The sequence below is a fragment of the Heterodontus francisci genome, chromosome 10 (genome assembly GCF_036365525.1).
Source record: "Heterodontus francisci isolate sHetFra1 chromosome 10, sHetFra1.hap1, whole genome shotgun sequence".
In the NCBI taxonomy this organism is placed as follows: Eukaryota; Metazoa; Chordata; class Chondrichthyes; order Heterodontiformes; family Heterodontidae; genus Heterodontus; species Heterodontus francisci.
The window spans coordinates 69,174,978-69,199,025 of record NC_090380.1 but is presented as its reverse complement, the minus strand read 5'-3'; the positions used below and the strand labels follow the sequence as shown (position 1 = coordinate 69,199,025).

The 24,048-nt window shown below is 41.6% G+C and overlaps 1 protein-coding gene and 1 long non-coding RNA gene across 2 annotated transcripts; one reads left to right on the top strand and one right to left on the bottom strand.

Annotated features, from left to right (window-relative positions):
• Window positions 1–758: 758 nt before the first annotated feature.
• Window positions 759–17,987, bottom strand: LOC137374500 (thiamine transporter 1-like). Its single transcript, XM_068040687.1, has 6 exons — window positions 17,585–17,987; window positions 12,088–12,711; window positions 11,062–11,290; window positions 8,275–8,467; window positions 8,035–8,176; window positions 759–5,152 (listed from the first exon to the last, which is right to left on the bottom strand). The coding sequence occupies exons 1-6, from the start codon at window positions 17,867–17,869 to the stop codon at window positions 4,988–4,990; spliced, it is 1,638 nt and encodes a 545-aa protein (XP_067896788.1). The 5' UTR covers window positions 17,870–17,987; the 3' UTR covers window positions 759–4,987.
• Window positions 17,226–24,048, top strand: LOC137374501 (uncharacterized). The gene is made up of 3 exons (XR_010975833.1): window positions 17,226–18,091; window positions 23,191–23,303; window positions 23,988–24,048. It is a non-coding gene; the product is annotated as an uncharacterized lncRNA (long non-coding RNA).

Here is a 24,048-nt window from a genome sequence, read left to right as displayed (position 1 = left end):
TTTTAAAAAATATTGTTTTTACATTCTTACCTAGCAAAAAGTGAATAACCTCACACTTTCCCACATTATACTCCCATTTGTCACCTTGTTGTCCACTCACTTAACCTGTTTATATCGCTTTACAGCCTCTTTGTGTTCTCAACAGCTTGAATTTCCACTTACCTTTGTGTCTTCAGCAAACTTGGAAACGATACTTTCGGTCTCTTCATCCAAGTCTTAATATAGATTGTAAGTAACTGAGGCACCAGCACGGTTCCTTGTGGCACTCCACTAGTTACAGCTTGCCGAGAGAAGCAGCAGTCAGCCGCATAAAGAGTGAAAGGTAAAGTCAGCCGAACATTTACCAATGCTCTCCGATTAATTCTTGGCCCATTTATTCCACAAAATCCACAACAAGCCTCATTGACCTATTGCTCAGCATACCAGATTTAAACAGGGCGACAGAACAGCAAGCACCGCACAGCCTACCAGGAAAGGAATCCACTACCAAATGTCAAGAACGTATCTGGGGGAAAGAGAATGGGGAGGGGTCGCCTCTCCTCCAACATTAGCAGCCATGGCCACGGCACCCCGGGCCCAGCCTTGCATCGGTGCGCTTTTTTTTGCTAGGTAAATAAATTATTTTTAGAAGTACAGAATTAAAGGTGTGCTCAGGGATTAGACTTGAGGTATCATTGCTTTCTAAAAGGTAAAAGTCAATTCAATTTTTAAAACTAATGCAGATGTGCAATTATAAAAACAAATCAGAATACACATCATTTGTTTAAAAGTATTTTAATATTTACACATTTTTCACAGTGTAAACAGCCACTAAGTGGCAAATATAAGTAGTTTTAAATATTTTATAATTGACCCATTGAATGCATAAGTGCATTAATCCTAAGTATGGAATGCAAGGGCACAGTTACACTGCTTAGGAATACGTTAAATATAAAAATCAATGTTCGAAGCACTGTGTGCATTGTGTTTTTGTTTTAAACTTGAGATTCACAAGGTGTATAATTATTGCTGAAAATGATTTACTTATTTACAATCTAAATTTGTAGCAATGCAATACAATTATACTAAATTAACCTGAAATTAATCATCACCATTAACATCCCCTCCTCCCATTTATAATATGTGAAGCACTGCTGGGCTTTAAAAAAATCATTTAAAATGACTTGATCTACCTGCACAAACTTTTAATGAATTTGAACCTCTAGGTCTCACCATTCATCCACACTCTTCAGCACCTTTCCATTTAAAATATTCTCCCATCCCTTGTTTTTCCTTCCATACGAAATGGAATTTTCATTGGTGCTCGAGGGGGAGAAAGGGAACAGGTTGTAGCATTTCATGATTTAATTCTTTTTTTTACAAAAAAAGGACAAATGACTTTGATCATAATACAATAGTGGGAACCTACTGTGTTTGAAACAGAACCGTTTTCATTATTGCACAGCAACTTTGTTTTAAGAATGCATTTCTCTATAGACTAAAATAAACTGCATTGCATTTCTTGTGTTACTGTCTAAATTTGGAATACACTGGAGACTAAGCTTCCTCTTGATTTAAGTTTTCCACAAACCTACATTACTGTCTCATAATAAAGTACAAAACATCTCATATGCAGCAGAATATTCAGTTCAGACACATTTATACACTATCCACACTTAACAGTCAAGGTTATGAGGTCTCCTCAACCCAATACTGTTTTTTTTAAAAAACATCATTCTCAAAGCCAGTTAAGTTTTATTTCTCTGCAGATAATTAATATAGATGCACAAAGATTTGAGAAGGAAGGTCTTTTTAATTTCATAATGGAAAAAAAAATGAATTTGCTTATTCTTCAAAGCATTTCTATTGTTTTAACAAATAATCTTATTTTGCACTGGTCTAGTGAAGGTCTCAACTCTTGTTTGAATCCCAAATAATATAAACCGAACCTTTAACTACAATGATTAGTGTTAGAAAACAGCTTTCATGAATATTTGAAGCTACCATGCCACAAGATTTTGTCTTACAGTGCTAGCTGATAACTCCTTCAGATTAGTTTTATCTGAAAGGTGTGCAATCTCATTACAAGTCAGGGTTGGTGGGAATTAAAAAAAATAAAATCAGATATTTGTTCAATATGTGTTGATAACCCTGAAAGGGTCATCAATTAAATATTGGTCAACAAATTCCATTTTTCCTGATCCTAAAATATACCATTCTAACAACATGGCACCTAATACCAATCAAGAAATCAAGCTAATTACTTAATTTATTCTGGCAAAAATGGCAGTAGAGTCCAGGACCATAAAACACTATGCATGTATGTGGCACAGTCTATTTGAGATATGGAATGTGCAAGTTGTTACTATTTTAATCTAGTATTATGCTTGCATCATTGAGAATGCCACTAATTAGATTGGTTTCATTGGGAGAATGAGTGCGGAATTGCTCCTTCAGATTTCATCAAATATCAGATTTCCATTGTTTGCTCAAAGTAGCTCTAGTATCTCAATGATCAATTTAGATTAACAAATCATCCAAAAAGGAGAATTCAAACTCGACTTCTCATTTCCAAATTCCTCCTCCACACCCAATCCAAAAAAAGTTACTCTACCTCCGAAGGAGCTAACCAGCAACCTGTGTCAAGTCCTCTAATCAATGCTAAAAGGAGGTGCACAACAGCACAAGTGGACTCTGCTGAATTTCTATTTTTCCAATGAAAGAATATGTTTGGTGAATAGCGTACACTTGCAATGTTTATCTGATTTACACTTAAAATGATAAAAGAAACTAACAGCTACATCAAGAAAGGAAATGGTGACAACTTTTCAGTCTCTAGACATTTAGATACGTCATCACAAGACATAGTTCCACCGCACGCACTAAAATAGTACATCATTCATATCAAGTCTATTATATTAGATGTGTCATTAAAACCACCATAGTGTTATAACAGACTTATAACAGACTTACTAAAAACACTGAGACAAATTCTTAATTTTACTTCAGTACCTGGTACTGTTTCTTAAAAGTTTGTGCTATCATTACCGTTATGTTCAGATATGTCACAGCACAGGAAAAGGCCATTTGGCCCATCATTATTGTGCTGGCTCTTTGAAAAAGCTATCCAATTAGTCTATTTCCCTGTCTTTTCTCCCAAAATGCCCTGCAAATTTTCCTCATTCAAGTTTTTTTTTGTTGCCTGGCTCGTTCTTCTGTAGAATGCCGTTATAGCCAGGCAGACAGTCGCACCATCATAAAATGAAGGCCACTGGTGTGATGATTTTGAACAATTAAATGTTTTAGCTGCAACTGTTTATTGAACATGCTTTTTAGTTCTACTATATTTCCACATTAACAGACCATAAATATATTCTGGTGCTCAAAGTAGCTAAACATAATTTCTGTCTAATTGACATGCTTGCAAAAAGTAATACTGATTTGCTATCTGTATTATTAAGGTGCTAAGCTGGTGAAAATTTCAGTGCAGTTCAATTTTTAGGCTTCAGCCAGAGTCCTTCAGTAGAATCTCCCCCCCCCCCGCCCTCCATTGCAGTTGTATTGGAGCCAATATCAGTGCACTAATGCATGCAATTGGAATAGTGTAGACAATACCAGTCTTTTAATCCCCATTAATTGGCAACTTCTTAAAAATCACCATGTATTCTACATTTCACTTGTAAGTGAAATATGCAAGGTGTGAAATGCATGGGATTTATGTAATCCAGCCCTTGTTTTACAAGAAACACAAATCAAGTTTAGTAGGAAAATCTTGAAAGATATGACAAGAAAATTAAGGAGGACTTACAATTTATTGAGGAGTGGGGGAGGTATAAGAAAGCCACTAGTTGACTCATTTTTAAAGAATTCTTTCATGGGAAGTGGGCTTCGCTGGCAAAGCCAGCAGTTGTTGACCACCCTAATTGCCCTTAACAACCAAGTGGCTTGCTAGGCCATTTCAGAGGGCAGTTCAGAGTCAACCACATTGCTGTGGGTCTGGAGTCACATGTAGGCCAGACCATATAAGGACGGCAGATTTCCTTCCCTGAAAGACATTAGTGAACCAAATGGGGTTTTATGACAATCGATGATAGCTTCATAGTCACCATTACTGAGACTAGCTTTCAATTCCAGATCATCCAGGGCGGCACAGTGGCGCAGTGGTTAGCACCGCAGCCTCACAGCTCCAGGGACCCGGGTTCAATTCTGGGTACTGCCTGTGCAGAGTTTGCAAGTTCCCCCTGTGATTGCGTGGGTTTTCGCCAGGTGCTCCAGTTTCCTCCCACCGCCAAAGACTTGCAGGTTGATAGGTAAATTGACCATTGTAAATTGCCCCTAGTGTAGGTAGGTGGTAGGGAACATGGGATTACTGTAGGGTTAGTATAAATGGGTGGTTCTTGGTTGGCACAGACTCGGTGGGCCGAAGGGCCTGTTTCAGTGCTGTATCTCTAATATAAAAAAAAAATCAATCGAATCTATTGCTAATTGAATTTACATTCCACTAGCTGCTGTGATAGGATTTGAACCCACGTCCCCAGGTCATTATCCTGGGCCTCTGGATTAATAGCTCAGTGACATTACCACGACACCATCTCCTGCATACAAGACAGTACTTCTCGGATTTAGAACAATTTAAAGAAGAGGTCGAGGTCCCTAACCCTGGATGGATTTTCTCAAAAAACTTGGTTTTGAGATTCTGTAGATGTCCATAGACTGGATTTTAGTTTGCCCCGAATCACATAGGAAACAATAAATTGCCCACCACTGTAACTTCAAAGCGCAACGGAAACCCTGTTCAAGTGCGTAAACAGGGTGTCTGCTGCATTTCTGGTGAAGTTATGGCTGAGAAGCATGAGCAGCTCCAAGGAAATTCCTGGTTAAATTCCTGCAGAAATAGAGAAGCAAATCATTCTACTTCTGGTGAATGTAGCTACTGAACAGCATCACATTTAAAAAAATTGTAACAGTCCAACTCAGAAGTTGTCTTTAGTCTGCTTCACTGCATGCATTATGTCTGCTCATAAGACGGCTTTGTTGACACTTCATTCCTGCAGTCCAAACAATCAGTGACGTTTTCAGCTGCTTCTTCTCTGTATTTCTTTATAATGTTGTACACACCAAAGATCAGGAACAACACTGCAATTGCTGCAAAGTAAACTGAGTAAGCTAGAAACTAAGAAAAAAAGAAATGTATTAAATTCAATAAAAACAGTTCTTATAGCCTCATCTAGCAAATAATTTCAAATAATGAAAATATTACTCATTTAGTAAAGGATACTAAAGAGCAAGAATTCTCCCATCCTGTGGGCTCAGTATTCATTAAGATCTGCAGAGGGCAATTTACAGAGCATTAAGAAGAGTTAAACAAGTATTGGATCACATTTAATCTTGAACATGCTGTGCCACAGGTTGATGGTAAATGCTTGACCTATGTAAAAGGATACAGCTCCCAGAGGTCAAGATGAGGACCACTGCTCTTTTTAATATATATTAATAACCCGGACTTGGCAACACATTGTAAAATTTTGAAATTTGCAGACATGAAATTTGGAAATGCAGTAAATAATGAGGCGGATAGTAATAGACTTCAGGGAGACATAGGAACAGAAGTAGGCCATCCCCTCGAGCCTGTCCCGCCATTCAATGAGCTCATGGCTGATCCGCGGCCTAACTCCATATACCTGCCTTTGGCCCATATCCCTTAATATCTTTGCTTAACAAAAATCTATCTCAGATTTAAAATTAACAACTGTTCTCGCTTCAACTGCTGTTTGCGGGAGAGAGTTCCAAACCTCTACCACCCTTTGCATGAAGAAGTGCTTCCTAACATCTCTCCTGAACGGTCTGGTCCTAATTTTTAGACTATGACCCCCAGTTTTAGAATCACCAACCAGTGGAAATAGTTTATCTTTATGTAGCCTGTCTCTTCCTGTTAATATCTTGAAGACTTCAATCAGATCACCCCTTAACCTTCTAAATTCTAGCGAAAACAGGCCTAATTTGTGTAATCTCTCCTCATAACTTAACCCCTGTAGTCCAGGTATCATTCTTGTAAACCTACGTTGCACTCCCTCCAAGGCCAATAGATCCTTCCTAAGGTGTGGTGCCCAGAACTGCTCAGTACTCCAAGTGGGGTCTAACCAGGGTTTTGTACAGACATAAGCAGATTGGTGAAATGGGCAGACAATTTAATGGAGAGAAGCATAAAGTGATACATTTTGGTCAGAAGAATAAAGAGAGGCAATATAAATTAAATTGGTATAATTTTAAAAGGGATGCAAAAACAGACACCTGGGGTGTACATACACAAATCTTTAAAGGTGGCAGGACAATTTGAGAAGGCTGGTTGACGAAAAGATACTGGATCCTTGGTTTTATAAATAGAGGCATAGGGCTGAATTTTTAAATCCTTTTGGGGTCCGGATCAGAAGCAGGTATGCACGCAATTTGGTGCTGTTGGCCTTCATGCCAGTGCACCGTCAAGAACCTGACTCCGAGCCATTTTAAATGAGTTGAATCAGCTGCATGCCACTTTCTGGCAGACAGCCCATTGATGCCAATTATTGGTAATTTACGGGGCCTATTAAAGCCCCATCCCCACCACAACTGAAATTTCCAATCGGCAATGCAGGTAGCCTAGACATGGTGGGTTCCGGATGGGAGGTGGGGAAGGCCGTTGGATCACATGAGCAACTCCCTCCCCACCCCCCGCCCCAAACTTTCAACCAGACCAATAACGGTCACCGGACAACAGCTTCGGCTGCTGGCCGTCCCCTGGAGCAGTTGCCCCTTCAGAATCATGGCCAGGCAGCTGTGGCTTTTTAAAACATCAAAAAACACTTACCTGGCCTTCTCCCCCTCTCTCCATCAACTGATCGGCTGCTCCCACCTTGGCTGGTGGGCTGCCGATCACAGTGCTGGAGCACCTCCCATTAGCCCTCTAGCGTTAGGAGCCCACCTGCAGTCTCTAATTGGATGGCAAGCTCACTCCCTGGCCTTTAATTGGCTAAGGATTTGAAAATCCCTATGGGCGAGCTTAAAGCACGTCTGTGCCCGACTGGGACCTGGATCCAGCCACTATTTCGGTTTCCTGAACCCTGATAGAAAATCTAGCCCATAGAGTTCAAGGAAGTTATGCTAAACATTTATAAAACACTGGTGGACACACTGCTCCAGCTGGGGCCTAATTACGGGCACCACACTTGAGGAGGGATGTCAAGTCCTTGGACACAGTGCAGAAGAGATTTATTAGAATGGTGCCAGGGCTGAGAGACTTCAGTAATGTGGAGAGACTAGAGAAACTGGGGTTGTTCTCTTTAGAGCAAAAGGGGTTAAGAGGAGATTTGATTGAAGTGCTCAATATCATTAAGGGTTTTAATAGAGTAAATAAGAAGAAACTATTTCCAGTGGCAGGAGCATCAGTAATCAGTGGACACAGGGTAATTGACAAAAGAACCAGAGGCAGCATGAAAAAAAAATTTACACAGCAAATTACGACAATCTGGAATCCACTGCCTGAAAGGGAGATGGAAGCAAATTCAACAGCAACATGCGAAAGGGGAAACATTTGTAGGCCTATGGGGAAAGAGGAAAGGTGTGAGACTATCAATGCTATTGCCTGTGGAATAGATTGTTACTGTAGCCTTAATTTTAGTTTCACATTTCTAAGATGGGCACAGTGGGCCAAATGGCTTTGTTTTGTGTACTACCCCTCTATGATAGGATCTGTGGCCTATTTCTATGTTGTTCTCTCTTGACGTCATAGCAGCACGAATGCTGAGCAGGTGGGGACAAGGTAGAGTACCTCAAAGTAGTCAAACTATATATTTGTGATTTTTTTATAGTACATCTCAACCAAAGCAAGATTGCTCTTTCTCTGTATCCATGATTGTGGGGGGAGTGGGGGAAAAGAGATTTCTGCTGTTCATTTAATACACAAAAATCAAATGGATTCTTTAACTTCACTATCAATAGTGAACACCTGACATTCTCTCCTCTTCCCCTCTAGTAAAAATATATGATACTGACTACGGCAGTATCAAATTGATACTTTACCTGTCCAAATATGTCCAAACTCAGCATATTAGATTCCACTACAATCAGAGTTAAGAGAGTCTGAAGGACCAAGGCAACAAAAGTGTTTACGCCAAACACCAAAGCATACAGTTCCACGCTTAGATTTGCAGCAATCTTGTACCTTTAAAAAGACAGACACATACTACTCAGTTTTCTTGAAACTACTACAAAATTAGAGTTAGAATCAAATCATACTATTGAACAAAAAAGTCCACTTACGTTGCTATGGTTATAAGCATCATGTAAATAATTCTGAAAATAACATAACAGATGTAGCACACCCATATGCTTCGGACAGTATCCATCAGAAATACTACAACAGCAATAACTAGAGAAAAGACGAGGAGTGCAACTTCACCCCAGATGGACCGTGACATCTTTACATAACCCACGACAAATGCTGCCACAGCACCTACACATAGACCAAGAGAGAAAGAGAAAGAATTAAAAATAAGTTACATTTAAAAATACTTCATATCTTTAGTTAGATTGTATTCAGAGCAACAAAACATTCCCTATTGGGTACTAAATCTGGTATTGACAACGCAGAAATTAAAAATTATGACCATTTATACTGAGATATTTATAGCATAAACAAAACTGAAGGGATTGGAATATCAGCGCCAATACCTTGATATCATGAAAGGCAAGAATGTGTTCTGATGAAAGGTCACAGACCTGAAACGTGAACTCTGCTTTCTCTCTCCACAGACGCTGCCAGACCTGCTGAGTATTTCCAGCATCAGCAGTATTTTGCTTTTATACTATGCTTAAACAAAGTGGTTCCAAAAAAAAAATGGGGCAAAAGGAGCATCTTATACTTATAGCATATCTATTATCTCTAGGAGGAGATAAAACTACATTTTTGTGCTCTCTGGTCACCAACACCACCCCAAGAGAATTAAAACAGGCCTGGGAAACATGCAAAGGTGTTGCAATGTATGAAAACTTTCTTTGACCAATAAAGGTTTCAGCTATACTCTGATAGAGACAATCATTGCTATTGCCAGTGAAATAGATTGTTATTGTAGCCTTAATTTTAGTTTCATATTTCTAACAGACACAGCTAGAATTGTGTTATTTAGCTCCTCTGGCTGACTCTCTGAAACAGCTTTGTGCCATTCTTCTGCCCTTTCCCTTTTTCAAATATTCATCCACTTGCCTTTTAAAAGTTATTATGGGTTCTGTTTCCACCACTGTTTTTCATGGGGCATTCCAAGTCCTAACCAACCCTCTGCTTTAGAATATTTCTTCTAACCTTTCCCTTTGTTTTTATGATGATCTTAAATTGTGCCCTGTGGAGCCAAACAATGGAAACAGTATTTTTTCTTGACTGACCTCAACCCAACCCCTTCATATTTTTGAACGTCCCTCACCACATCACCTTTTAACCCCCTCTATACTAATGACAAAAACCCCAATTTCTCTTCATAACTGAAGCATCTCATTGTAGTCAATTAAATAGCCTTGCCATCTAATGGCAGCCTTAAACTAGTCACATTCTAAATATGATCAGTTTAGCATTATCTCTTTATAAATAAGGACATGGAGTAGAAAAACATCCCTTATTTTTAAATACTGCTTTATTAACATGTCTTGTAAAAATTTGTGTATCTGAACACGACCACTCCCTCCTCAGCTTCGGGCTCACTGCTTCTCAAGTTTTACCATTATGTAGGTTTCTTCTCATTCTTTGAAAATGTATCACCTTGCTTTTCTCCACATTAAGTTTCCATTTGACCTCTATTAACAATCTAACTAATCTACACCCTCCTGAAGGTACATACAGTACTCAGTAAGCCAAGGCACCCATTTTTAAAATTATGGAAAATTTTTAAATAAGCCCATGCCCAATTCCAGATCATTAAGATTAATGGTGCCAACACCATTAGTTCTGGTGTAAAACATTCCCTTTTAAAAAAAAAAAAATCAATGGACAGCATTATCAATAAGTTTTCCATATAACACCCTTTTCAAATACCTTTTGACATCTAAAATATCCATACAAGACATCCAGTCTATTATTTCCCACTAGTCAGACATGATTTTCCTTTTACAAATACTTGCTGGCAGTCTTTAAGTAACCCAGGTCATCCTAGGCACATATTAAATCTTACCCTGTGTTCTTGAATCTTACCCACTACCAACATTAGCTGACTGCTCTAGTGTGTTAGTACAACTAGTTTATCCCTTTCTCTTTTTTTGAACACATTGTCAATACATTGTCTTCTGCTATAACTATTGTATAGGCCTCCAAGTCAACAGAACCACCAGGATGAGGCACTCTTAACTTTTGCCTAGAGTAACACATGATTTAGGTAGTATTCATGGTATAGGGATGGTGGGAAGAAGGGTAGATGACGTGTGCAAGTTGCACCATCTTGTAATGGTACAGGTTTAATGCCCCAGCTGAGCTTCTGTCTTTTATTTGTATGTTCGCAAAGATGTTCAATGGCTCTGATCTCACCTCAGCATACTAGGCTGCATGCCAGCAGAGTTCAGTGCCTTTTACACTCGAGTTCCACCAATTCTTTTTGGTACAACTTCCTTAGCTACAGTTATCTACGCTATATCTCTATCTTGAGCCCTATTATTCCCACCAACAAACTTTCATCAGTGAAAACCAAAGCAAAGATCTAATTTAGTATCTCCACTATCCATTAGATAACTGTTTTCATCTCTAATCAGTCCTTTGTAATTAATAAAATTCTTTGTTTCCCATTCGATTCCTTCCCAATCTCTCTCCATACCCTCTTAGAATATCTATTGTGTTGCTTCCCTGCTATAATCCATTTGATTTTCTTTGCATCATAAACCCTGGATGTGCCACACATCTCTTTTAACTTGAGTTTCTCTTTAGTAACTCCAGCTTTTGTTGCACCACTGTTTTCCTTCCTGGAAATATGTCCACTTCCTTGAACTAAAGTTTGACCACCTCATGGCAAATTTAAATGCAGAGCAAACTCATCTGCTTTCATTCAAAAAAAAAAACTAATACGAACATACCCAACAATGCAGATGCAGCTTCCACCATTCCATTGTAAATCTGGGAATTCTGAGAAGGAAGAATTTTCTCCCACAAGATTTGAATGTAATTCACTATTTGAAAATAGCCACATGTAGACAATGCCCACCATGCTGACCAGCAGAGCAGTGGCCAAGAGGAATAACACTGCAGGAAAGTCTTCCATAACATTGCAAAAACAATGCAGATACCTTTGAGTGACTTTTTATTCTGGAAAATTAAAAAAAAGTTAAAAATACGATGTCCAGAAATTTCTGTCAAATAAGTTTTCCTTTTAAAAAAAAAAGCAACATACGTAATATTTTGTTTCGCGGCAGCATTTTGCATACTTGAAGAGTGAACACAGTGCAGCCATATTTTCATCAGAAGTATACAGTACAGTCATTGACAAAATAGCATTGCTATGACATTTAAAAGAGCGCGATTATAGCACATTAATGCTCAACACCATTACTGCTGCAACACAGGCTTGAGCCTTTTTCCTGACACCACACTACTGAGAGCACGCAAGTGCGAGAAAGCTAGTTAGAGGCCTGGTCACCGAGAAAAAGAGGGAGAGGCAAGTGCTGCCCATCACACCTCTTCCATTTACAAGGATTGAAGGAATTTCAGGCCCTAGGAGTTTAAGTAAAGCGTTGTGATCTAGTGAACTCTGCTGCTTTCCCTTCTTTATTGTTTCTGTTATAGTGATACGTGACAATCACAGACAGCCAGTGTACAAAGATGTCGTAAGATACGGAGTGACAATACTAGCAGTGTACAAGGTTTATTGCTCTTCATGAGCATATTACCTCCTATATTACTTAACGTGTGAGGATAGCTTTCGGATTGTAGGATTATGGACTTGCCTGTGGAAACAGCCATTTTTGCTAGGCACAAGAAAAGAAATCTGGAGATAATTCAAATAAGTTAACACCAGCTGTTCACCCAAAGAACTGTGCTTCTGATTTTAGCAGCAAACTGTGTAAGAAAAGCAGCATATAAAATAAAGCATGAAGACATATTACCTCAATTTCATGGGTGTATGAGGTGCTATCCATTGGCTCTGGCAGACAACCATGCATCATATCCTCAGCATCATCATGGCCACAGTTTAGTGGTGCCGTTGATGATTCAAGTTCTTCTGAAGATGATCTTGCACCTTTATCTCTGATTTCTGTTCCATTAAAGTCTCCTCTCACTCTGTGAAAGAACATGCTCTTCTGTGGCATTGGAAGAAACATCGATGTAACAAAGGCAACTGCTACACAGACTAAGGAAATAACATTGAGTTGGAAGAGGGGTACCTCAGTAAATGAGACCAATATTTGTCCAGTAACAGATCCCACTGTGTACCCAACCAATGTGGCACAACGACAATATCCAGTTACTTTCTGGTACATGTTAAAGTCCACTACAGAGTAGATATAAGAGTAATAAGCCACCTCTGATGCAGTTACCATCCCATAGAAAAACTCTAGAAACTTCATTGCCAGCAGTCCTTGGGCATACAACAGCATGAACCAGGTAACGATCAAAGCCGCACCTTGCAGAACGATGACTGGCTTGTAACGGAGATAGTCAGTTGCAAGGAAGATGGGAAACAAAAGCACTAGGTAGGAGTAAGTCCACACGGGAAAAATTTCATTCACCTATTTAGAAAAATAAAAGTTCAATAGATTTAAGACAGGAAGGTTCATTTCTAATTTTCAATCACTCATCTCTCAATTTAAAACTTAGTTTCATTCAGGTTAACAATTATGTTTTTCATGTTATCTGATGAGAAACCTAGATGAAACTTAAAACTGTAAAACAGCATTTTATTTCCTTCTGAATCCAATTCATTGAGGAAAAAGTTATGAAAGTAATAACTGCTCCTCTAATCCCACTCGCTTCTATATTTTCTCCCTGGAGATGCTAACTCATGTTGCAGTGGTCCCACAGCACCTGGAAACATCAATTATCTCACAGTAGTGGCCATTTTTGGCTCGAGCATAGACAGGGAGAATCAAGTCAGCCATGACTATATCTACATGAAAGACATCACAACTAGAGTCTGACCCTCACCCAAGATCCCCACACAGATTTCCAGTCAAGGGTCACTGGTGGTGATCGGGAACAGCGACTCTGGCTGATTCTTCCTGACCTGTCTCCTGCCCTCAAGCTGGGGAGACTTATGCCAAATGTAGCACCTGGAATGCTGTCCTAGCTGATTCAAGCTAACAGCATGGTTTATATGCTGTGGTGTGCATATGTACCCTAGTGTGGCAAAACCACAGAGAGAAAAATAATTATTTTTACTTCCTATAACTTTGGCTGATCTGCTCTTAGGATTTCATCAATACTAATCACAGACTGGAGCTCATTAGAACTGTGCAGAGCAACTCCCAGTCTCAAGAATCAAGCACAATTCATTAATGACACAGCAGAGATCAAGAACTTAGCATGAATCAGACTCAAATCTCTAACTACCACTCCCATTGTGTGCTAGTGTAAAGTGGCATCTTGCAGATTGACTGGACAATATTTCATCATTAAGCAGTTTAATTGCAATATTGAATGACTGCTTTGCAGTGACTTGTACCAATTTTGTAATGTGATGTTACACAATCGTTTCTGTAATCTGCACTACAAAATGGTATGTATGTCATTCAGATGTTAAATCTGGATTTATTCAAAATCTTATCTTTCTAGGTGGACCATTAAATATCCCATCAGGTCAAAAAAAGAAATGTTTTATTGAAAAAAAATCAAAGTCCCAAATTAAAAATTTTCTGCAATGCTCCACCTCCATGTGAGAGACTGCGACAGCAAAATGTTGCCCCAGGACCAAACTAGCATAAGAAGTAATTATCTTTTTTAAAAAAAGAGAATACAGACTAGTTTGTGTGGCAATCTATGTCACTACCAATCTGATCAAGCTGATGCAATCTTTGTCTTTTCAATGCAACTTAACAGTACACCACTGTGTCACTGTTCTTTAGACCAAGGACATCCAAGCTTTTTGTATTTGTAGGCTACATGGAAAATATTTACATGGTTATGGGGAAAGTAGATGAGTGGGATTAATTGGACAGCTCTACCAAAGAGCCAGCACAGGACAATGGGCCAAATGGCCATATTCTGTGCTGTATCAATCTCTGATCTTAAAGTTACACCCCATGGAGACTCTGGGGCAACATTTTGTGCCCTATTAGTTTGCATACATCTTAAGATCGCAGATCCCAATAGATCTTGGTGTTTATAGGGAAGATTTATCCACCAGCGAGGTTATTTATTTATTTATTTAGAGATACAGCACTGAAACAGGCCCTTCGGCCCACCGAGTCTGTGCCGACCAAGAACCACCCATTTATACTAACCCTACAGTAATCCCATATTCCCTACCACCTACCTACACTAGGGGTAATTTACAATGACCAATTTACCTATCACCTGCAAGTCTTTGGCAGTGGGAGGAAACCAGAGCACCCGGCGAAAACCCAGCATAATCATGCCAAAAACAGTATTTTCCAATCCTCCTGTTCTACAAACTTCAAAAACAAAGCAGCAATTAAATCTAAAAACAAATCAGACTGAGTTGTCCAGACTCTGGTAGGACATTCCTATTTATTTTACAGAATATCCTGACAATATTCAATTTCTACTACCTAACTGTTCAGAGCAGTTTTTGAATGAGAACCATGTGACATGGTAAGGGGATTTAATTTCAAAATGAAGTACATGAAAGTGCTCCATAATTTAAATAGTTTTCCTAAATAATCTATAGTTAATGTCATCTTCTGAAGCATAATGGAAGAATCAATTCATGTAATTAATACAAATAATCAATTAATCAAGTAATTATTGCCTGTCCTAAGGAGGGGGTATGCCCCAATTTATCAGAGGCACATAGCCACTTCCCATCTTCAGCTTTAAAATGCACGCTTTTTAAGTTCTTGGAACAAAATTTCAGAATGTGTAGGGTGAGAGAAACACTTTAAACAATGAACAGTGGGCCAGATTATGCAATAGCAGAAATCCCAAAGTGGTTATTAAAGATATCCTGGTCCTCCACAGGGTGCACTGATAGACCTGGCACTGAAATGAATGCAACGGCTTGAACTTAGAGTATGTGCCCACTACTCCTGCAGTAAAAATGGCTGAAAAAGTTAGCACTAGTACAAAGAACAAAGATAATTACAGCACAGGAACAGGCCCTTCGGCCCTCCAAGCCTGCGCCGATCCAGATCCTCTCTCTAAACATGTCGCCTATTTTCTAAGGTTCTGTATCTCTTTTCTTCCTGCCCATTCATGTATCTGTCTAGATACATCTTAAAAGACTCCATCGTGCCCGCATCTACCACCCCCGCTGGCAATGCGTTCCAGGTGCCCACCACCCTCTGCGTAAAGAACTTTCCACGCATATCCCCCCTAAACTTTTCCCCTTTCACTTTGAACTCGTGTCCTCTAGTAATTGAAACCCCCACTCTGGGAAAAAGCCTCTTGCTATCCACCCTGTCTATACCTCTCATGATTTTGTACACCTCAATCAGGTCCCCCCTCAACCTCCGTCTTTCTAATGAAAATAATCCTAATCTACTCAACCTCTCTTCATAGCTAGCGCCCTCCATACCAGGCAACATCCTGGTGAACCTCCTCTGCACCCTCTCCAAAGCATCCACATCCTTTTGATAATGTGGCGACCAGAACTGTACGCAGTATTCCAAATGTGGCCGAACCAAAGTCCTATACAACTGTAACATGACCTGCCAACTCTTGTACTCAATGCCCCGTCCGATGAAGGAAAGCATGCCGTATGCCTTCTTGACCACTCTATTTACCTGCGTTGCCACCTTCAGGGAACAGTGGACCTGAACACCCAAATCTCTCTGGACATCAATTTTCCCCAGGACTTTTCCATTTACTGTATAGTTCACTTTTGAATTGGATCTTCCAAAATGCATCACCTCGCATTTGCCCTGATTGAACTCCATCTGCCATTTCTCTGCCCAACTCTCCAATCTATCTATATTCTGCTGTATTCTCTGACAGTCCCCTTCACTATCTGCTACTCCACCAATCTCAGTGTCGTCTGCAAACTTGCTAATTAGTCCACCTATACTTTCCTCCAAATCATTAATGTATATCACTAGTACATTTAGAGTGATAGATAATTACTGCCAAATAATCTCTCTAGAGTCTCAGTCCCCAAGAAAATTAGTGTTGGATATTTAAAATTATAATGAATGTTATTTTTGTGTTTTTTAAAAAATCTCTCCCTTAACCCCATTTGTCTTTCCCATTCTTCTTTTTGCTTTCTGTACATCATTTAAATCTATTCTGTTTCATGCTTTATACTTCCTGGTTTAGATTCTGCATGTCTCAGGTGAGAGACTCCTTCAATCTGATGGTGGAAGAGCCTCATTGTTTCTTGCCCAGCTCAGACACCACAGATCCCCTGTGGAGAGGTGGCAAATTCCAGCAAGTCTGCTCTCACTGCCGAAAGTGTTGTGGGCAGGTGTCAGCAAAGTGAACTGTTCCTTTCGACATGAGGAAAAACTTTCACGCAGTGAGTGGTTAGAGTCTGGAATGCACTGCCTGACAGTGTGGTGGAGGCAGGTTCAATCGAGACATTAAAAAGGGAATTAGACAGTTATCTGAAAAGGAAGAATGTGCAGGGTTACGGGGGAGAAGGCGGGGGAGTGACACTAGGGAACGGCTTATTCGGAGAGCCGGTGCAGACACGACGAGGCGAATGCGCTGCAACAATTCTGTGATCCTGTCACTGACTGCAAAAATCGAGGCCAGTGTGTTGACAACCAGCCTTGTGGCACACATAGCACCCACTCTATTATTTAAACTGAAATGAGATTCAGCAGAAAATGTTGGACATAGTCGGTCAGACAGTATATATGCAGAAACAGACCTGCTGAGTACTTTCAGCATTTTCCGTCTATATACATTTCAGATTTTCAGCATCCACGGTTTTGTTTCACCTTTAAGTAACCTTTCGAATTGCTTTGTCCAATGTCCTCAGGCCCACGGTCACTATGCATGGGGGAACATTAAGGTTTGTGCGAGATTTAAGTAGGAACCACAAGGATGCGGAATATAAAGCTCGCCAGCGTCTGACGTATTTTTTTGCAGTCTCATGGTGATGACCTTGGCGGCGGCAATCCACCGACAGACTGAGAATAACGCTGCACCGCACTGTAGATACGACCTTGGATAGTGCGGGGAACTTGCTGTACTCAGAAGTACAGCATTAAACTATTGGAAATACTGAACAAACTTTAAAAACAAAAGCATTGCCGGTAGTCACAGCAAAAATACGAAACTACATTTCCTTCTTTTGAAAGTAACGAACTGATACAAGTACCATACCAGTTTGGATAGTGCGGGGCTTGAAAAACGGATGGGAGATACACGGAACGCGCGTTGCAAGTTCTGCAAAGACGAAGATGTATTTCTTTAGCAAAACAGCATGCGAGCCCTGGAATCACAGCAACTCCGCGAATTCACTTTTATTTCTCGCTCTCTCACCTGCTGCTCCGTCAGGTTTTTGTCCGGTCCCAGAAGATAAGGAGTCAGGAAAGGCTCAGACGGCCGGACGTTGGAGAAGAAGCCGCAGACACACAGCAGGGCGGTGGGGTAGAGCCAGCTGCTACGAGGGTTCCCCATGGCTCTACTCTCCCCGCCTGCAGCCCCTGCCCCGGGCTGACTCTCCCCACCCGCAACAGCAGCCCCTACCCCGGGCTGACTCTCCCCACCCGCAGCTGCAGCCCCTGTCCCGGGCCGGCACGCGCTCGCTCTGGGCCGGCGTTCCATTCACACCTAAGCAACATTGAGGGACTTCACAGCCAATAATAAGGCGCAATCGAGAGGTGTGGCCTAACGTCATCAAAAAGCGACTGTCGGGGGCGGCTGGTTCGGCCCTTTACTCCCCGTATCTCAGCAGCTTCATCGGTCTCGTCTAATAATACCTTCATCTTGTAAAGTGTCCCTCCCACCTTTCCGGCTGTCCACTAGAACATGCGTCGTTTTATTAGTGTAAGGATTGTAAGACCTATTTGTATATCTGTAAAAGGGTCAGTACTTTGAACAAAAAAATCTCCTCAGAGCTTTCCCCCTTCCCACCCCCAAACCCATTCATATAAAATAGGCTTAATCGAGCATAAAGATGCCTCAGTCCTGAAGTACTTTGTGCACGTTCTGCTTGCTTTATGGCATCTGCTCCAACGTTAGGGTTGTGAACTGTAAACAATTTATTCCTAAACGATTTTGGTGAATACTAAACAATTAAGCATTTTAAAAAAACCATACATTTCCAAGAACAACTGCAAAGAATCATGGTGCCATTGGATAGTGTGGTCTTCGACATCTTTTAAAACCCTGTGGCTGTTTCCGGAGACTGTCCCCAGATTACACACATTCCTGTGAAATTCGGTTGAAGAGAAAACAGCCCCAGAACCAATATGTCTGAGTAACAGGAGCTGCTGGTAACCGGACTGATGAGCGGCGGTTGGAGCCAGGCCGTGTGGATATCCTGGGAGCCAGATTCGGTTTAGAAAATCATCTTCTTCGGCCTCCTTGTCTCGAGAGACAATGGGTAAGCGCCTGGAGGTGGTCAGTGGTTTGTGGAACAGCGCCTGGCTATAAAGGCCAATTCTAGAGTGATAGACTCTTCCACAGGTACTGCAGATAAAATTGGTTGTCAGGGCTGTTTTGCAGTTGGCTCTCCCCTTCTGTCTTTTTTCTCGCCAACTGCTAAGCCTCTTCAACTCGCCACACTTTAGCCCCGCCTTTATGGCTGCCCGCCAGTTCTGGCGATCGATGGCAACTGACTCCCACGACTTGTGATCAATGTCACAGGTCTTCATGTCGCGTTTGCAGACATCTTTAAAGCAGAGACATGGACGGCCGGTGGGTCTGATACCAGTGGCGAGCTCGCTGTACAATGTGGCTTTGGGGATCCTGCCATCTTCCATGTGGCTCACATGGCCAAGCCATCTCAAGCGCCGCTGGTGAGATAGTTGATGCGCTGGTTTTAATTTTCCAAAATGCCTAGATTCGGGGAAGGTTCCATTAGAGTCATAGAGTTATACAGCACAGAAACAGGCCCATCGTGTCTGTGCCAGCCATCAACGTCCTATCTATTCTAATCTCATCTTCTAGCACTTGGCCCATAGCCTCGTATACTATGGCGTTTCAAGTGCAGCGTGTTCCAGATTCCAACCGCCCTCGGTGAAAAATATTTTCCTCAAATCCCCCCTAAACCTCCTGCCCCTTACCTTAAATCTATGCCCCCTGGTTATTGACACCTCTGCTAAGGGAATAGTTTCTCCCTATCTATCCTATCAATGCCCCCCATAATTTTGTATACCTCAATCAGCTCCCCCCTCAGCCTCTCTGCTCTAAGGAAAACAACCCTAGCCTTTTCAGTCTCTCTTCATAGCTGAAATGCTCCAGTCCAGGCAACATCCTGGTGAATCTCCTCTGCAGTGCAATCACATCCTTCCTATAGTGTGGTGACCAGAACTGTACACAGTACTCCAGCCGTGGCCTAACTAGCGTTTTATACAACTCCATCATAAACTCCCTGCTCTTATATTCTGTGTCTCGGCTAATAAAGGCAAGTATCCCATATACCTTCCTAACCACCTTTTCTACCTGTGCTGCTGCCTTCAGTGATCTATGGACAAGTACAACAAGGTCCCTCTGACCTTCTGTACTTCCTAGGGTCCTACCATCCATTGTATATTCCCTTGCCTTGTTAGTCCTCCCAAAATGCATCATCTCACACTTCTCAGGATTAAATTCCATTTGCCACTGCTCCGCCCATCTTACCAGTCCATCTATATCATTCTGTAATCTAAAGGCTTTCCTCCTCACTATTTACGACACCACCAATTTCCGTGTCATCTGTGAATTTACTGATCATACCTCCTATATTCACGTCTAAATCATTAATATCCACTACAAACAGTAGGGGTCCCAGCACCGATCCCTGCAGTACACCACTGGTCACAGGCTTCCACTCGCAAAAACAATCCTCGACCATCACCCTCTGCCTCCTGCCACTAAGCCAATTTTGAATCCAATTTGCCAAATTGCCCTGGATCCCATGGGCTCTTACCTTCTTAACCAATCTCCCATTCGGGACCTTATCAAAAGCCTTACTGAAGTCCATGTAGACTACATCAACTGCTTTACCCTCATCTACACATCTAGTCACCTCCTCGAAAAATTCAATCAAGTTTGTTAGGCATGACCTGCCCCTGACAAAGCCATTCTGACTAGCCCTGATTAATCCCTGCCTCTCCAAGTGGAGATTAATCCTGCCCCTCAAAATTTTTTCCAATAGTTTCCCTACCACTGATGTTACACTCATTGGCCTATAATTACCTGGTTTATCCCTGCTACCCTTCTTGAATAATGGTACAACATTCGCTGTCCTCCAGTCCTCTGGTACCTCTCCTGTGGCCAGAGAGGATTTGAACATTTGTGTCAGAGTCACTATCTCCTCCCTTGCCTCACATAATAGCCTGGGAATTTATCCACTTTTAAGCCCGCTAAAACAGCTAATACTTCCTCTCTTTCAATGTTAATTTGTTCAAGTAGATCACAATCCCCCTCCCTGATCTCTACACCTACATCGTCCTTCTCCATAGTGAACACAGATGAAAAGTAATCATTTAAAACCTCACCTATGTCCTCTGGCTCCACACACAGATTGCCACTTTGGTCCCTAATGGGCCCTACTCTTTCCCTGGTTATCCTCTTGCCCTTAGTATACTTATAAAGCGCCTTGGGATTTTCCTTTATCTTGCCCACCAGTATTTTGTCATGTCCCCTCTTTGCTCTCCTAATTACTTTTATAAATACCCCCTTACACTTTCTATACTCCTCTAGGGCCTCCGCTGTTTTCAGCGCTCTGAATCTTCCATAAGCCTCCTTTTTTTCCCCTTATCCAACCCTCTATATTCCTTGACATCTAGGGTTCTCTGGACCTGTTGGTTCTACCCTTCACCTTTATGGGAACATGTTGGCCCTGATCTCTCCATTTCCTTTTTGAATGACTCCCACTAGTCTGATGTAGACTTTCCTACAAGTAGCTGCTCCCAGTCCACTTTGGCCAAATCCTGTTTTATTGTATTGATATCGGCCTTCCCCCAATTCAGTACTTTTATTTCCAGTCCCTCTTTGTCCTTTTCCATAACTACCTTAAATCTTACAGAGTTATGAACTGCTTCCCCACTGAGATTTCTACCACTTGTCCAGCTTCATTCCCTAGGATTAGGTCCAGTACTGCCCCTTTCCTTGTCGGACTTTCTACGTGCTGGATCAAAAAGCTCTCCTGTATGCACTAACAATTCTGCCCCCTTTAAGCCTTTTGTACTAAGACTATCCCAGTTGATACTGGGGAAGTTGAAATCCCCTGCTATTATTACCCTATTATTTTTACACCTCTCTGAGACTTGCCTACATATCTGTTCCTCTATCTCTCCCTGACTGTTTGGAGGCCTGTAGTACACTCCCAGCCAAGTGATTGCCCCCTTTTTGTTTTTAAATTCTACCCATATGGCCTCATTTGAGGAACCTTCTACGATATCATCCCTCCTTACTGCAGTAATTGACTCCTTGATCAACAGTGAAATGCCACCTCCTCTTTTACACCCTTCCCTGTCATGCCTGAAGATTGAATACCCTGAAATATTGAGCTGCCAGTCCTGCCCTTCCCTCAGCCATGTCTCTGTGATAGCAATAATATCATCATGCCAGGTGCTAATCAATGCCCTCAATTCATCTGCCTTACTAGCAAGACTCCTTGCGTTAAAATAGATGAAATCCAGTCTTGCATTATTTGCTTCTGCCTTAACAGGTCTATATTTCCTCTGTCTTCCAGACTGAATTGGTTTCTTTTCTATATTTGTCTGTGCATCACCCCCTACTGTATCTCCACTTTGTATCCCATCCCCCTGCCAAATTAGTTTAAACCCCCCACCCCCCAACAGCACTAGCAAACCTCCCAGCAAGGATGTTTGTCCCGTTTCAGTTCAGGTGCAACCCGTCCAACTTGTACAGGTCCCACCTTCGCCAGAAACAGACCCAGTGATCCAGGAAACTAAAGCCCTCCCTCCAGAACCATCTCTTCAGCCACGCATTCATCTGCTCTATCCTCCTATTCCTATGCTCACTAGCACTTGGCACCGGGAGTAATCCAGAGATTACAACCTTTGAGGTCCTGCTTTTTAATCTGCTACCTAGCTCCCTAACTTCTTGTTGCAGGACTTCATCCCCCTTTCTACCTATGTTGTTGGTACCAATGTGAATCACAACCTCTGACTGTTCATCCTCCCCCTTCAGAATGTCCTGCAGCCACTGCGTGACATCCTTGACCATAGCACCAGGGAGGCAACATACCATCCTGGAGTCACGTTTGCGGCCACAGAAATGCCTGTCTGTACCCCTCATGATAGAATCCCCTCTCACTATGGCTCTCCCACTCTTTTTCATCCCCTCCTGTGCAGCTAAGCCACCTGTGGTGCCACAGACCTGGCTCTTGCTGCATTCCCGAGAAGCTATCTCCCCAAACAGTATCCAAAGCGGAAAATCTGGTACACAGGGAGATGGACCCAGGGGATTCCTGCACTACCTGCCTAGTTCTTCTACTCTGCCTGAGCAGTCTTTACCTGCGGTGTGACCACCTCCCTGTACTTGCTATCCATAATGAGATCAGTCTCGTGAATATACCACAGTGTCCTCAGTCGCCACTCCAGATCCGAAACGTGGATTTCGAGTAGCTGCAGCTGGAGACACTTCCTGCACACATGTTCGACCTGGACACTGGAAGGGTCCCTGACTTCCCACATTGCACAGGAGAAGCACGCCATGCTGCCGAGCTGCCCTGCCATGACTTACCCTTGATTTATTCCCTTAAATTACCCAAAAATTAGATTATTTACACTAGGGACCTTGATTCCCTAAAAAAAAACTACCTATGTTTAAAAAAAACTCTAGACATTTCTCTTTACTTTGGTCACTTACCCAGCTATCTAGAGTTATTCCCTAACAGCGGTTACTCACCAACCAATCACCTTGCAGCTGTCCTGTGATGTCACTGTTGACTTTTTTTTTCAAAACTCCAGCGTGCCTGGACTGCTGTCCGCTCCCGGAAGGTAAGCGAAGCCTCGTGCTGAATTTATCCGCTCCTGGTTCTAGGCGTTCCCACATGGGTCTGACTGCTCTCCGCTCCAGGCAGGTAAGTTAGATTGGAAAATAGTGAATATAACTCCTTTATTCAAAAAGGGAGGGAGACAGAAAGCAGGAAACTACAGGCCAGTTAGCTTAACATCTGACTTAGGGGAAATGTTAGAAGCTATTAATGACATTATACCAGGGCACTTTGAAAAATTCAATGTAATCAGGCAGAGTCAACATGGTTTTGTGAAAGGGAATCATATTTAACCAATTTATTGGAGTTCTTTGAAGAAGTAACATGTGCTGTGTATTTCGGGGAACCAGTGGATGTACTGTACTTAGATTTCCAGCAGGCATTTGATAAGGTGCCACATCAAAGGTTATTGTGGAAAATAAAAGCTCATGGTATAGGGGGTAACATATTGTTATAGATAGAAGATTGGCTAGCTAACAGGAAACAGAGTAGGCATAAATTGGTCATTTCCTGGTTGGCAAGATGTACAGAGTGGTGTGCCGCAGGGATTTGTGCTGGGGCCTCAACTTTTTACAATTTATATAAATGACTTTGATGAAGGGACCGAAGGTATGTTGCTAAATTTGCTGATGACACAAAGAGAGGGAGGAAAGTAAGTTGTGAAGAGGACATAAGGAGGCTACAAAGGGATATAGATAGGTTAAGTGAGTGGGCAAAGACCTGACAAATGAAGTATAATGTGGGAAAATGTGAAATTGTCTATTTTGGCAGGAAGAACAAAAAAGCATATTATTTAAATGATGAGAGATTGCAGAGCTCCGAGATGCAGAGG